Source organism: Poecilia formosa, unplaced genomic scaffold (assembly GCF_000485575.1).
Source record: "Poecilia formosa unplaced genomic scaffold, Poecilia_formosa-5.1.2 Scaffold278, whole genome shotgun sequence".
Taxonomy (NCBI): domain Eukaryota; kingdom Metazoa; phylum Chordata; class Actinopteri; order Cyprinodontiformes; family Poeciliidae; genus Poecilia; species Poecilia formosa.
In genome coordinates this window covers 235,443-251,641 of record NW_006800217.1, presented here as the reverse complement: position 1 = coordinate 251,641, position 16,199 = coordinate 235,443, and the positions used below count along the sequence as shown (strand labels likewise).

The 16,199-nt window shown below is 39.8% G+C and overlaps 1 protein-coding gene across 1 annotated transcript in view; it reads right to left on the bottom strand.

Annotated features, from left to right (window-relative positions):
• Positions 1 to 1,416: 1,416 nt before the first annotated feature.
• The window catches only part of lamb2 (laminin, beta 2 (laminin S)), a 51,736-nt gene continuing 36,953 nt past the window's right edge, over positions 1,417 to 16,199 (bottom strand). Inside the window, exons 16-35 of the mRNA XM_007571303.2 lie at positions 15,968 to 16,095; positions 15,654 to 15,786; positions 15,380 to 15,572; positions 14,247 to 14,390; positions 13,161 to 13,392; positions 12,579 to 12,748; positions 9,151 to 9,375; positions 8,835 to 9,052; positions 8,465 to 8,561; positions 7,572 to 7,753; positions 7,292 to 7,482; positions 6,543 to 6,727; positions 6,213 to 6,454; positions 5,070 to 5,273; positions 4,231 to 4,375; positions 3,925 to 4,132; positions 3,689 to 3,830; positions 2,482 to 2,658; positions 1,860 to 2,019; positions 1,417 to 1,744 (exon numbers count right to left, since the gene is read on the bottom strand). Of these exons, the coding sequence (XP_007571365.1) occupies positions 1,608 to 1,744; positions 1,860 to 2,019; positions 2,482 to 2,658; positions 3,689 to 3,830; positions 3,925 to 4,132; positions 4,231 to 4,375; positions 5,070 to 5,273; positions 6,213 to 6,454; positions 6,543 to 6,727; positions 7,292 to 7,482; positions 7,572 to 7,753; positions 8,465 to 8,561; positions 8,835 to 9,052; positions 9,151 to 9,375; positions 12,579 to 12,748; positions 13,161 to 13,392; positions 14,247 to 14,390; positions 15,380 to 15,572; positions 15,654 to 15,786; positions 15,968 to 16,095 (3,513 nt within the window). The 3' untranslated portion in view covers positions 1,417 to 1,607. The remainder of the gene's footprint in view (positions 1,745 to 1,859; positions 2,020 to 2,481; positions 2,659 to 3,688; positions 3,831 to 3,924; positions 4,133 to 4,230; positions 4,376 to 5,069; positions 5,274 to 6,212; positions 6,455 to 6,542; positions 6,728 to 7,291; positions 7,483 to 7,571; positions 7,754 to 8,464; positions 8,562 to 8,834; positions 9,053 to 9,150; positions 9,376 to 12,578; positions 12,749 to 13,160; positions 13,393 to 14,246; positions 14,391 to 15,379; positions 15,573 to 15,653; positions 15,787 to 15,967; positions 16,096 to 16,199) is intronic.

The following is a 16,199-nucleotide window of genomic DNA, read 5'->3' as shown; positions in this document are numbered from 1 at the left end:
TCTTTTCACTTCAGACTTCCAGCACAAGTCTGACTTCTGTCATCTACAGAAATACTCAGATGACTCAGCAGTTATTGTGTGTATCAGAGATGGACAAGAGGCCGAGTACAGAGATCTGGTGGACCGCTTTGTGGCATGGTGTAGGAACAATCATCTCATCTTAAATGCGAACAAAACAAAGGAAATGATTGTTGATTAAAGAAGGCTGGATTTGTTCTGGGGACGACTGTGGAACCTCTGGAGATTATTATGCAAAGAAGGATTCTTCATAGGATCAAGAAAATCATGGACAACTCTGACCATCCTCTTCACGATACTGTCTTGGCAAGGCAGAGCATCTTCAGTCAGAGGCTTCTTCAGATTCAGTGCAGAGCAGACTGCTGCAGAAGATCTTTCCTGCCAACAGCCATCACCATTCTAAATTAATGAGTTACAACATTTAATTTCCCTTTGGGATTAATAAAGTATTTCTGAAATGAATGGAATTTAATATTTGTTGTTTTAAATCTGTTTTTGTTTAAATTTATCCTATGTGTTTTTATCCTGTTTGTTGAAGCTATTCAAATGGCTATAGTGTGTTGCCAGCAATGTTTTATACAAATGGCCACCACTAGACCACACTGTCATTTCTTTAGGTTCACTGTCACCAGTGAATAGTTCCACCTATTCATCTCAAAAGTAGTGTGTTGTGCAGAATTTTTTTTTGCATTATTTGAATTTTAATCATGATGAAAATAAAATCTTATTTTCTGTAGCACCATGTTCTGTAGCTGAGCTCAGAACATGGTGCTGAGCTCAGCTCAGAATACACTTCCAACTTCAGCTCAACCTCACACTGAAAAACTGTATTACAAATTTAATTTGTACTTTCAGTAAAATTATTTAGTGAGAAAATAATGCCATGTGAAAAAAAAAAATCTTTGAAAAGTGGCACAATTATGGATACCCATTCTCTCGTAAATAGCCCACATGGTTTCTGAAGGATTGTGGCCTTGGATCTTGGATGTTTATGGAAAATTGATTTTGGATCTGGTGCTCCACTTCTGTGTTGGTTTGGCCAAATATCGTAGATCATTATCCTTCTGGAAGTCCCGATGTCAAACTGTTTTCAGCGTACTGGAGGAGTTGACCTGATTTTAATTTAACTTTTTAAGCCCTTTCCATGGCTTTTATGATGTAATGCACCTATGGAACAGAAGCATGTCCACAGCATTGTAGCCGTTTGCAGCCAAATTGTTATGGTGATTCAAAGATACCACTCTTAGTTCTATAGTGAACTCTGGAATAATACATATTGGTTTTGAAAACTTAAATGCAAACATTCAAAGTTGTGTTCCAAATTTAAAACAACAGTATTAACCACAAACTAAATGTGAGTAATATATGTGCTCATTGACAAACTTTAACATCCTTTGCCGTTACTATGTTTTTTTAATGTAAGAATTAGCCATTTCCATTTGAATGGAAAACACTAACTGGGTTCACCATATGGACACTGGCTTGCAGAGAGATTTATTTTCCCTTGAAAGCCTAGCACCATGTCTCTATATATCTAACATAAAATAACAGTAGTGGACGTCTTTCCTTGCGGTTTTGGAGGGGCTCGTTTACTGGCATGTGTTGTAGATCTGGATCTGTTTGTTAATGTCGTTGAGGATGCTCCTCATTTTGTCCTCCAAACCGTCCAGCTGCCGGACTCTCCCCTCCAGCTTCCTCTGGTTCTCCTCATAGTTTTTCTCCAGCTCTGCACCAAGCATGAAAAAGAAAAAATATTTCAGCCTTAAAATGTCACCTTTAATCAACTACATGCTCCATTTTCTTCCTGAAACGTAGGCAATTCCTCTACAACTAAGCAGCACCTGCTAGTTTCTGTAGCTTATTCTGAGCATCGTTGAGGAGCTCCTTGGCTTCCTCTCGGAGACTCTCTGCCTTCTTCTTGGCGTCCCGCACGGCCTTGGCCTTGGTGTCCACTCGTTGTTGCACCTCGTTGAATTTGTCTGTCAGCTGGCCGTCTAGAATCTGAGCATAATGTGGATTGTTTAATAAAATACAACAGAATACACTTTATTGATCTCCAAGGAGACAGTGGTTATTTGTTGAGACTGTGGTTATTTGCAAGCTACTCCGCAAGGTGTTAAATATTGATAAGTACAATATTTACCAATATTTAACAATATATGGCTAGACTGAAGGAACTGAATGGGGGAGTTGCAGGGAAGGAAGCCTTGAAGCTCAGAAACTGCAGCTCAGAGAAGGAGCTGCGTCTCAAAGGTGGCGCTAAGTCCAACCCGGTGTTTTGAAAAGCTTAATGGTTTCCATATTAGATTAAATAATTTCTCAAACATCCATGAAAGAATCAAGGCAACACTGCAAGTATGTCTTTGATAAGGGAATAACATTAAGATATGAAGCTCAATTAGGTTGATTTTACATAAATCTGCCCCTTTAAACGATACGAGGATCGTGCAGTCAGACACAGACCTGCTTGGCTTCGTTTGCCTTGTCCCGGGCCATGGTGGCCGTCTCTTCAGCTCGGGCTGCTGCCATGCTGTTGTTGGCTCGCTTGGTCTTCAGCACATTGATCTCTTGTTCAAGTGTGCCAAGCCGACCCATTGCATCATCCAGGTTCTTCTCACTGTTGGAGGTTTCTGTCTCAATCTATGTAGAATAAGAGTTTGCAAATGATAATTTAATCACACGCAGTTTGGCTTGAAGGGAGCTCATCTGGCTGAGTCATTGTTGACATACTGAGCACACTGTTTTCTTTTAAAAAAACTGAAAACAACTGGTGACCACCAGGGGGCAGCAAACACCAAAAAGTAACAATATTATATATGGCAATAGAAAGATATACTTTCAAACTTGAATTATTTAAAAACTTAAAGTGCTGACCCGTGTGCAAAAAGCATTAAAATAAATATCTACAAGTTTTTTTTTATTAAAGTAGCATTATTTCAGGGTAAAAATTAAGAAATAGTCAATACTTTCACACCCCCCCCCGCCCCCCAAGTAGAATAATTGAGTAAGAATCACTTCAAAATACATTTTCAAATTAATATGATTTAGAAAAGAACTTCATATTATTAGAGGCTTTGCAATTAATTAATATGAATCAATCATATTTTTTCAGATACCAATATTTTACATATGATCAATTTAAATAAATTTTGTTTGGCAACTGAAACAATGAAAATGGATGACAGTGGAAAAAAAGTTTTCCTGAAATGTTAAGTTGTTTCTAGGCCATTAGCACATTTAGAAATGTACTAAATTTCTAAATTAGCAGGGTTTTAATGCTGTTGATTGACAGCATTAAGACCCTCCTCCTGGCTCTGATTGGTTGTTTTTGACCGGGAGCAGTGTATTTCTTCAGACGAAGTTAGTAGCACTTGGAGGATGTGAAGGACATCTATCTTTTCACAGATTTTCTGTCTCATACTGTCACGACATGGTGTCACTTTTAACAAATATGTAAAAAGAGACTTTTTAAATAAAAGTTACATATCCCAGCTTTTAGACTTTTTATGTTTTTATTTTTTTAAAAACATCTTTATCTAGTGTTCAAATAAATGCTGAGTAGCACTGCTGAACATTTTGTTCTATAAAATTAATATGAGATTCATATTAAAAATCCTCCATGCTTGTCATTTCTTCTGCATTTCAACCACAGCACTAAGACGATGCTGACCTCAGCCAGTCGATTCTCAGTGTCTCTGATGTCTGCCCTGGCACTCGCTATGGCTTTCTCAGCTGAAGTCTGGGCTGTCTTAGCATCCACCAAGGCCTGCTTCACAGTCTCCGCTGTGCTTTTCAAACCCTCAGCACGATGCCTTACCATCAACAATGAACAAATGTCAGTAAATTAGCTCAGGTATTTAAAAAAAACTTCCCCACAAAAAGGCAATCTGACTCCGTTATCACTACCTTGCCCTCTTGGCGTCCAGTAGCAGTTTCTCTGCCTTTTGAACGTCATCCTGTGTCTGCTGCAGGATGGCGTCCACGTTGGACAGGCTGCGGACGCGGTCCTTGATCTCGTCGGCGAGTTGTCTGATCTGTAGCGGTGAGGCGGGGATGGAGAGCTGCAGCACATGGTTCGCCACCGCCTCGATGCTGTCTGGATCGGCTCCCTCCTCTGTAAAGAGATCAAGGGGAGTCAGGGTTCAGCACAGGAGGCTGCACTAACAGTGACTGCTGTTATTCAGCAAGCGTGGACTCTTATCGAAGACTGACGAGTGAGGAAGTCCCTGATCTGTTTGATCAGGTCTCTGAGGTTGTTGTTGGAGCGCTCCACTTTGTTCTTTGTGGCTTTGGCTTTATCCAGAGCAGCTTGGGCTTTACCCTTAGCCTCCTCTGCCTTGGCCTTAGCTTCCTTTACCTGCACAGCATACAGGTAAGTAATTAACCTTCAGAAAGACAACAATGAAATTTCACAAATATAACAAGAATAAAAAATTCCTGCTGAAAAAAGCAAACTTCAGAATGAAAAGTTTCCAAAAATATAAACGTGGACATTTTAGGATACAGTACCTTACAAAAGTATTGATAGTTGTGGGCATTTGTCATATCATTTGTCATGATAAATGTCTTAGAATGATTAGGGGTCTGCAACCTGAAAGTGGCTCTTTTGTTTTTGTTTAGAAAAACAAAAATATTTAAAAATATAGATTAAAAAAATCCAGATTTTAGCTGGGGACTTTTGTGTTTTATTTTGCATGAAACAAATCCTGCGTTGAATTTTCACGACAGAATGACACAGGTATCACCAATATTTGTTAATTTTTTTCTCACTCATTATGTTGTAAACTTAGTGTTTTTTATTTGCATAATTTTCCACATCCCAGAAAATGCATCAATAAATTGATTTAAGTTTTTCTTTGTTTTAAAACCAAAAAACAGAAATAAAAGGGTGATTCTTTAAAATGACCACAGACAGAAAGCTTAAGTTATCATCCAACATATTTGGCTCTAAATCAGATGTATGTAGCTGGACTGAGAGTGAAATTGGCTCTCTGGTTGGTACATGTTGCAGACCATGTGATAGCCTCTGTGTGCTCCATGTGTAGTCTTACCTTGGTGAATAGTTCCTGCATCTCCCCCATGGCTTTGTTCAGCTCCTTCTCTGCATGTTTGGCTCTCTCCAAAGCAGTGTCAGCTGCGGCCACGGCTCCATTGCAGTTCAGGCCTCCGCAGTGACGGTTCCCTTCGTCGTCACGGCAGCCAGCTCCTCCACAGGGGTTCTCTGTGCAGGGAACATCATCTAGAGAACCACAGATCTGTTGGCGCAAACGGAGAATATTAGCAGAGCTTCACAGCTAAAGTAAATACGGAATAAATTTGAACTTTCCTCACTTTTATGTAATATTAAACGTGATTGAAGGTGTTATATAAGCTTGTCATAAGAAAAATTTTTACTGGATGATAAATTGTCCCAGAAATATTGTGAAAAACAGCAATGTTGTTTTGAGAATATTTTTAACAAATATACTCACAATAATGCAAGTTTGTTCTCTCAAAGACCAATAAACTTTAATTTTGGGGAAAAAACATTATCACTGGAACTGTTATGTTTAAATATCCAAAACGAAACAACAACCAAAACCAAAACACGAAACAGAAATAAAAGCCACAAACAAAAGAAACCATAAATAAAATGGTTTATCATGTTTTTATAAACAAAATTGCCCTGAAAAATATAATCATCAGAATGAAAATTATTGAGCTCATTTTAATTATGTCTATTGTATCAGGCTTACTGTAATGTAAACTATTCTACAAATTTTAATTTTAGTTAGACTTACTTAGGAATCTAAGAAACCAAATAAAACTATTTTATGCAAGTGCCTTTTCTTTATTTTAATGGGTAGGAGTGCACTGATTGCAATATTTTGGCTGATCCCTGATCTTTAACAAACCTCACCTGCCGATTCAGATTTTGGTTGATGCCAATTTTTTTGATTGCTAAGTTGGTAACGATGGATTGACTGTTGTTATCTGCACATGTGCAGACGTGACCTGGTGGGCGGGTCTGTCAGTCATCCCTCTCTCATGGCAGAGAGAAATAAGATGGTGGCTGAGATGTGATAAGATCAGTTGCCAATTGCCGATCACCAAAAATGAAGGAAATCAGGGCATTCAGGCATGGGATTAAAAAACACCTTGTGGTGTCAAAAACTTGAAAGCAGTGCTTCAAAGAACAAAGCAATGGACCCAACCTTCTCATTGAGCGTTTTCATGTCCAGACCCTGGGCTCGGGCCTTCAGCTCCCCCAGAGCCCGCTTGTTTGCTGCGCTCTTCCGGTTGAAGTCGTCCTTCTTCCCGGCAATCAGGCGCTCGGTGCGGCGGCGAGTGTCTGCTGACTGACTGACTGTGTTAGGCTTGGTGGTGGTTGACTGGTTGGCCCGTCGCTCAGCGTCTCGAGACATGTTGTGGGAGCTGCGGATGCTGTCATATGCTCCTGGAGGAAGAAAAAGGACCGGATCAGTTGGGGTGCATGTTAGAAATGGAAAACACAACAGTTTCGTCTGAGCTTTGTTTCATCCCACCTAAGAAATTTGAGTTTTTCAGGATATCCAGTTGATGATTCAGCTGCTCCGATGTGAGGTTCAGTTCTCGAGCCTCCCGCTCCAGAGTATTCAGCTCCTTGCTTGCGTCAGAGTTTCGATCCTGGATGATTGTTAAATCTCCCTCCACGTGGTTTAGGGCTTCGGTTGTCTCACCAATTTGTGCCCTTTGATACACAACAAGGTTGAGTAATATAAGAGGAGGCTTTGAGATTAATGTCAGAAATATTTGACAATAAAAGTGTACATTTCTGATCATCAAAAGTAAAAAATTTCAGCTTTGAAAAGTAAAACATTTGCAAGAAGAAAAACTCAGAAAATTTTGGATTAATCTCAGAAATCTTCTAGAAAAAAACGAGGAAATTTCCAGGTCTTTTTCTAGAAAATTTCTGAGATTAATCTAAAAATGTTTGAGTTTTTGTCAGAAATGTACTACTCCTTTTTTCTATCTACAATGGTAATCGTAATTATTGGATGAGTGTCTCAAAGGTAAAAATTTGATTAATAATATGTTAAATCCATGACAATAATGTGAGGTTTAAGTGTCACTTTATGTAGATGTAGATTATTCGGCGTGTGTAAACTTAAAGGACTGTATATTTATGTGCATGAAAGGTGTAAAATTGCATGTCAATTGGCATGACTACTTGTCTCGTTATTATTTCAGTTTTATCTTTTATTGTCTGTCAAAAATAAATAAATTAAAAAGTAGTGGAGTGAAACAGAAGTACCTGAGATCCTCAATAAGAGCCATCAGAGTAGCCACAGCTGCAGTCGTGGCATTTCTTGCGTTGACGATGGCCTGAGCTTGAGCCAGCTTCGCCTCCAGGTCTTTGAAGGTTTTCTCATAAGGTCCAATAAGCCCAGTGCTTTGAATCTCATTGGCCCGGTCCGCAAGAGTCTTGGTGCGTACTGACAGGTCCTGATGATAAGAGTGAAAACAACAATTTTTCACGTTTAATCAGTATTTGTTTGAGAATAAACTCCCTCGTTTTTCACTCAGAGCTGCACCTGAACTATCCGATCCCAGTCTCCGAAGCACTGGTGACAGGGCTGGCAGTTGGGAAATTGGCCGGCAAAGCCTCTGGCACACTGGTCGCAGCGAACGCCCGACACCCCCTGTCGGCAGACACAGTGTCCGGTCCCGCGGTTACACTGAGACGTCTCAATCCCTCGCCAGTCACAGTCACACGCTACAGAGGGAAAACACAAGAGGGCTGCTTAATATTAAAAAAATATTTCATCGGGCATAATATTGGTCTGTTTTTATCTTTTTGATCTATGTTTCCTAGTAGGCCTGTCACAATAAACAATAAATCAATTAATCACATGAAAAAACAAGCTCAATAATTTCCATTTGCATGATTTATTGTTTTTCTCTTTTTTCTTTCTCTTTCTACTTGAAACTAAAGTTTTTAGTTTCAGGAAGGATAACCTTTATCTCGCAGGATAAAGGTATCCTGCAAGATACCTTTATCATTTTTGGCCATATCAAATATGTCTACTGGCTAAATATAGCATTAGCATGAAAAATACAACTTTATAGCTCATAAAATGTATTAGCCAACAATTACTGCACTCCAATATGACATTGTCCTTTACAATATGATTACTGCACACACACACTGATGATGCAGTTGAGATATACTGTCAAGTGTTAGTGAATGGTAATAGCAAAGATTATTTAGCTTTTCAACACAATGAATAAAAGATAACATAAAAGTTAATATATTTATTTTCTTATTTTAAGTAGTAATTGAATTATTTGTATATTTCTGTTTTTATGTATTGTTTTTTAATATTATACAAAATTGGTTTGAGTGGTTAAATAAAACACCTGCAGAATGTACTAAAATACTTAACTGACCATGTGTACTAAGTTAGTGAATCGTTATGTTTCTGACCTCTGCACAGAGTCCGGGGGTCTCCCCAGAAATTCTCCCCACATTCTGTGCAGGTCTTTCCTCCAAACCCTTCTCGGCATTGACACTGCCCTGTAAACTGTGGTACAGAAAGCAAAAGAAATACAACTCTTAGGACTTTAAACTTACTTTAAATTTCCTTTCAGATCAGAGGATCTCCTTCCATCTTGTTCCTTAGCTTCCATAAACTCCTTAATGCTAAAAGAATTCTCACTATGCCCATTAATGCCCACAGCTGTAACACTCACAGGCTAGTTACCATTGTTTAATCCTTTATCTTATATGTGCAAACATCCAATGTCAAGCAACATGACCTGCCATAGAACAGTGCTTAGCTCCATGCCTTACTTACTTCATTGCAGGAGGATGTGACAGAGTTGTTGGGATCACAGTTGCACGCTTCACAGCCGTTCCCACTGGCCAGGTTCCAGTGGTTGGGGGCGCAGTGGTCGCATGCCAGACCTACGACATTTGCCAGACATTGACACTGGCCCGTGGCACGCTGGCACACACAGTCTTCACGCTCCATGCACTGGCTGCGCTCCGTGCCCAAAAAGTTGCATATGCACTCTGAACAAGGAAAAAATAAAGAAATAAACACAATCTGTCAATGAAACAATCTATTTTCTTTTCTGGACAGATTATGTTTTTAGAAAACTTTTACAAACTCCTGCAGTTGCGTCGGGACGCATCTCCAAAGTATCCGCTCCTGCAGATGCCACAGTTGGAGCCCTCTGTGTTGTAAAGGCACTTCCTGCACTCCCCAGTCTGCCTGTCGCATGCGTCCATGTCTGACATGTCTATGTTATTGTTGCACTGGCATGGCTGACAACGCCCTCCCGGCTGAGAGGGGTTGCCGTAGTAACCTGGGGCGCATTCTTCACACCGGGCGCCTGAGTTGAAACAGGAAGAGGGAGAAGCAAACACATTTCAATGAAAAGTGCACTTAAGGATTTCCCAACTTGATTTTATGGTGGATGGAATGGGGGAGGGGGGAAGCAGGGATATTGTTAAACTTGCAGCAGAAATGGGGCAGTTTGGTTTAACTGTGTCTTTTTTCTATTACTGAATCAGGTCTAAATAGTTACAGGCAGCCATTTCCTTCTCAAAAAACATAAGTCTTGAAAGGATGGAGATAAACATATGTGGAAAGCTGTGTCACCAGTATCAGCTTTAGTTACTCATAGCTAAACACAACACAGTGAGGATGATGCAGTGCCTCTAAAAAGTATTTGGATGTTTTCCCGTTTTAATGCTTTTACAAATCAAACATGATAAAAAAAAGTGGCTTTTTTTGACCAAAACTTTACACCGTTAACAACAAAATAATGACAAACAAAAATGATCCTCAAAATAACAACACCTTCTTAAAGATTGTTTTTTTTTAATGTACTTTTAAACTGACAAGCTTCAGCAGATTGCATCTTCTATTCTGTTATTATGGAATGTGATTTTATGTTAAAGAAAGCTTAAAACCCCATAATCTTGTTTTTGAATTAAAACAAAAAGTACAGCAATTTTTCTAGTAATTGCTCGTTTACACAACCATTATGAATTTATCTCGGCTTCTGGTGTACATAGTTACCACTCACAGGAGAATGGTTAAAATTCAGATTTGGAAAGATCCTCAATGCAATCTGAATTGACCATGGGCATGTTAAAGATTACAAAAAACAGAGATTGGAACAAAAATGTAACAAATATCACCACAAAACAAGGACTAAAATGCTTTTTATAGTGACATCATTCAGTCGTGCATCAACTGCTTAGCAAGACACTGAACCAGACTGAGGAACATCCAGTTTTACTTACTGTAGAAAGATTCTGGGTCAGGTCTCAGTTTGATGGATATTTACTCTGACCTGGCTCAAAGCTGGTTTTTGCATCATTTAATCTGTGACTGTTACCTTAGGTGCAAACATCACAACTCAGGAAGTGAGAGGAAAACTGAACCATCTTTTGAACCAGGTCTCACATGGAAGTGTGTTGTAGCACAACAGTGCTGCTGGGTTCATGCATGGGTAAGACTGGTGAGGAGGACAGTAGGCTCGGTGGATTAAAACAAAACAAACAAAAATAAAGAATAAAAAAAATAGGAGAGGGTAGCAGGAATGGGAGAGGGCCGACTGTCATTACTCACGCTTAAAAACGGTCGCCCCGGAGCGTTTAACAATCCCTGTGCCAGTAGTACAGGGGAGGAAGGAAATGAAAACCATTACCATTCACTAAACCCCAAACAGAATCACTGCTGTTATAACCTCACTGGAAGTTTTTACTTCACAAAAAGTGCCTTGAAAATTGTTTGCTCTCTTATAGATCTGCTCTCAGTTCTGCTTTTTTGCGACACTAAAATGTTTCAGATTATCAAGCTTATTTTAACATCAGGTTAAGATGATTACAAAAAGCAAGGGTTAAAGTTAGGGTTAGAAGAATTTCCAGCTGTCGGTCTGTGACCTAGACCTCAACTGCACTGAACTTATACAGCACAACCACCTGAAGCAAAGCAGCAAGTTTAATAACTCCAAAAACAAACAAAAAAGTAGATTTTGGAGAAGATGACTTAAAATAACTACTTAAAGAACTTAAATTTGAAGGCCATGCCAGGCGATTTAATGCAGGAAAACCCTCCAATGTGGCCGAACTAGAAGCAAGTCAATAAAGAGGGGTGGGCCAAAATTCCCCCAAGCAAAGTAAAAGACTCATTGTGAGACGTTGCACATGTTTGATGGGAGCTAATAGGACAAATAGTTGGCATGAACATTTATCAGGTCGAAGAAAGTTTTAAAAAAATCACATAGGATTAGATTGTTTTGGATAGCTTGTCTTCCCTAAGATGTGAAATAATCAAAAACTAATTTTTTATTTACAAAAGTCAACTTTGTCTCATAGAAAATAAAAATATGATGAGCTGAATGATTCATTTGTGACATAAAAACCAAACACTTTGACAACACAATACATATGTATCTATATGTGTCGATATTGATCTATATCTATATCAATCTATATTTACAGGGGTGCCTATAGGATATATTTGGAGGGTACGCACCTGATCCACACAAACACAGCCACTTCCCTAACATACATAAACTGCACAAACCTAAACCACATTGACAGGCCACATGAACGCAAACCGCATGCCACAGAAGCCGCAGATCTGATCCACACAAAGCTCAACTGTCACGCACAGTGTGACACACACACACACACACACACACACACACACACACACACACACAAACCTATATGCCCACATAGCATTTTGTAATTTAAAAAAAATAAATTATACTAAATAATAAAGACACGAAAGCAAAGCCTACCCGTGTGAGGAGGAGGATGCTGATGCTCGGGTGGTTTATCTGAGACTTCCAGAGAAGGATGTGAAGCGACAAGGTTTGCTTCATTTCTCCTCTCTGTGATGTTTTGACTAGATTTAACTGTTCAGCTCTCCCAGTCTAACGTGATGCTGAGGAAGAGCACGGAAGATGTCACAGTCTGTCAATGGAGGATTGATGGGGCCAATGGATTTTTGTGTTTTTTTATACACAAAAAACTCGTAAAAGCCCACATGGACTGCGCACATGCAAGATAAAAAGCTCAGTTGGGATCAGAACAACTCCTGTTAGATCTGCGTCAGCGACACGTCTAGATATTTATTTTTAGCTGACAGAAAGAGCGCCAAATAAACAAAACTGACCAATAACATTCAGATTTAGGACATTCATGTGCCCACCCCCACAGACTTAAAAAGACTTGGGCTACGTACACAAAAGACCTTTTTTATTTTTTTTCCTACAATTTTGTTAATAGCAAATGGGGAAAATAATAAAAATACTCTGAGGAAAACCTTGAGGTACGTACAGTGCGTACAGCCGTACAGCTTCAGGCACCCCTGTATATTTATATTGATTGATTGATAGATAGATAGACAGACAGACCGATCGATAGGTAGATCGATATAGATATTTTACATTTCATACATAGGTACATACATAAATACATACGTACATAAAATCCTGTTTCATTGCATTAAATCAATTTAATTTCTGTCTATCCACACTTTCATCATTGTAACTTTTACTTATTTGATGCTTACCTGTGTAACCTTGGTTACAGTTGCAGATAATTTGTCGATTGCGGTTGTCTTGGTAACAGGATGTGGCAAAGTGGCGTCCACTGTGGGGGCCATCTGGACATGGGCATGGGCGACACTGACCACCAGATGATATACCCAAAACTGGGTTCCCATAATAACCATTGGCACACCTACAGGAACACAAATAAAGTTAAAAAAAATAATGGATGATAGGATGTAGGTTTCCTAAAACTCCTGTCGAGGTCAAAGTTATGTTCATAGTGAGTTAAATATCATTTAACTCATAAGGAAACAAAAAGAAAGAAGACATCATGTCTGGATTATTCTGGCAGCATTTAGGAGCTGTTCACATAAATAAAAATTTTGAATAAACATTTTGTTTTTTTAAGTGAAAAAAGGATTCCTCTGACCTGATTACAGGAGACGAAACAACCTCATTCAAAGAAAATGAGAAACGAGTTTAGCCACAACTGAGATTAGTTCAAAATGATCTCTTGCTCTGTAAGCGGTGTACATAACATTTTACTGCATTGCATAATTCATTCAAATAACGTTTTAACCAAATGTATTCTGGAAAGCCACCTGTCACAACTGTCCCCTCCGGTGTTGTCCCTGCAGTTGATGCAGACTCCGCTTCTCTGGTCACAGTGGTTGGCATGTCCGTTACATTGGCAGGGGCGGCAGCTGGGAAAGCCCCAGTGACCTGCCTGACACCCATCGCACCTCTGACCAAACGCCCCGGGCCGGCACTGGCACTGCCCGGTGTACTTGTCACAGAGTCGAGTCACTGACCCCTCTGAGCTGCACTCGCATGCTGCCGAGACAAAGCACAGGATGTGGGACCAGGAGCAGTAGATTGGGTGGGGGGGGAGGAGGAAAGGCAGGGAAGAGAGGTTTCTTTTAGAAATATTTACTTAGAAACAGTAGAGGGTGCCAACCATAAGTCTTCCAACTTCTTAAAGGTGTGTAACATTAAATCTAACATTAAATCCTATGCAAAGATTGCACATGTTACATTGCCTTGAAAACGTATTTATACCCATTCAATTTTTCACATTTCACCATTTTACAACCATAAACTACTGCGTATTTTATTGGATCTTACCTGAAACGAGTAACACAAGCTAGAACAGCAAAGCATAGTTATGATGTAGAAGGAAAAATTAAATAATTCTTTAGATTAAAACCTGAAAAGTGTGCAGTGCATTTGAATTTGCCCCCAACCAGTGACTTAGTATTGCTACTTCTACTATTTTTGCTGTGATTGCAGCTGTAAACCTTTTTGGGAATGTCTCCACCAGCTTTGTAATATCTACAACTAAAATAAAATATTTCTGCTAATTCTTCCTTGCAAAATATCTCAAGCTGGGTCAAAACGGAAGGAAAGCATCTGAACAATAATTTTCATGCCCAGGTGATGCTCTGGTTCTCTTCTTTTCACCACCCCTTTCTTCTCGATACTCTTCCATAACGGCCAGAATTGTGAAGCGCACGACTTACAGCTGTCTAATTGACAAAATCACAGATTTATTTAACGAAGGATATCCAAAGCATGGATATTGTTTTCCAACTTTGAGAAAACTCCACTACACTCTTAATCTTAAAGTTAAGCAAAAGTCCTGTAGAGGAATTAAGAAGATATTGTGTGTCTTTATGCGAGTTCCTCACGTATGCAGCCTGAGGGTCCGAAGCCGTAAGTTCCCGGTGCACACTTGTCACAGCGCCGACCAATGATGTTGGACCTGCAGCGACACTGGCCCCCACGGGGATCACAAAGGGAGCTGATGGACCCCTGAGGGTCACAGTTGCAAGCTGATGGAGCAAAAACATGATATATATACATTTCAGCCGAAGTTGAAATATATATATCTATATGTGTATATTAGGGCTGCCAAAGTTAACAGGTTAATCACACACCATTAATGTTTTAACTGTGCAATTAACGCACAGGCTTCTGTATGTTTTGGACCTTGTCTCTACAGTTTGAATGTTATCTTCTTTGTTTCAACTGTTTCTTTAAGGGGCTGATCTCTTGTTTCTTAATGTCCCTCTCTCTCCCCTCCAGCCTACCCTCAGCTCTGAGGTAGGCTGGAGGGGAGAGAGAGGGATGTAAAATGTCTGACATTCTACATCTGAGAGGGAGGGAAACAGGAATAACCTGTTGTAGACATAAACAAAATTTATCAAAGCATAATTTTACATGCAGTGATTCAGTACTGAAGCAAAATTAACTTGCATAAACAAATGAAAAATATTAAAATTATAATACAAAAGACATGAAAAATAACCCCATCTTCAGCTGTTCACATTTGTCCTGTTTCAAAATGATTTACTTTTAATTGAATTTAACCGAATGTAAAACTTCTGCAGACTTTTGGGTCTAATAAGCTCCTCTTAATGAATCTTCCCCAGGAAAACAAACTTGTCATGGTTATGTGGGTCAGTTTCCCCTGTATAGTCAGACCTTTTCTGTTATTTTTAGAGGTTAGCAAACAAATCCGATGGAAAACAGCACAAAAATAAGTTCTATTCTAACAGCACCTTATGAGTCCTACTATTACACTCCCCACTGTTACATTTCATGCATTGTACTTCATTTGTTTCCCTTTTGTAATCCCACTTAAAATCCGTTGCCTTGGAAAATTTTCCTTCATGACAGATAAGACATAGTTATATTGTGTGGGAGTATATGGATAAGAGTACTTCTGGCAAGTGTGTTTGTGTGTATATATATATATATATAAAATAAAAGACAGTCTCTTTCGCTTAAATGTAAACGAAAGAGACTGTCATTTCCTCACCCAAGGCTCCATCATTAATAACGGCTGACATGCTGCTGATGAGTTTAGCACAGGTATCGCTGATCTGTGGGCGGATCACACTCCTTGCTCCCTCCTGGCACCGGTACCGCTCAAAGGTCTGCTTCCTGACGTTTGAGGCAAGATCCCCAGTGTTGAACATCTCCATGGAGGAGTGACGCGGCATCAGCACAATCTGGAGCGGAGACGGCCATTACAGTCAGAGGATATCACCAGACACTAGAACTGCAGATCCAAAGACGCAATTTGATCTCACAGAGTCTATGAGGATGACAGCGTAGTCTGCTCCGTTGAGGATGCTGTTAGCATCTTGATAACGTGTGAACTCCAAGCGGAGGGAGTATGTCACACTTCTCTCCAAACACACTGGCTGAGGAAGAACCACAAACCTTGGGAAGACAGAGGCAGCACTCAGTTCCCATCAACACTGAAAGAAAAGCTCACAAGTGTTGGTGCTTGGATGAGAATATACAAGTCTGTAAAGAAATCTGTGTGTGTGTGTGTGTGTGTACTCACACACACACAGTATGCGTGCGTGTGGGACATTGCTTGTTTGCATGAGTCGCACACCTGGCTCCGGCTGGCAGAGGGACGGTGAGTCTGTCGTCATCTGGGATGGTGTTCCCACAAGGGCTGCTGGTGGGAATGGAACCTGGACGGATCACAGTTATCTGCACCTCCTCCCAGTCCCGGGGCATCTAGAGTTCAGAGGGTATAAATTCCTTGAAATGATTCCCAGGCAAATAAACTAAAAAAACAACCCAACTAAGACCAATGTACAGCAGGGAAAATAAGTGTCAAA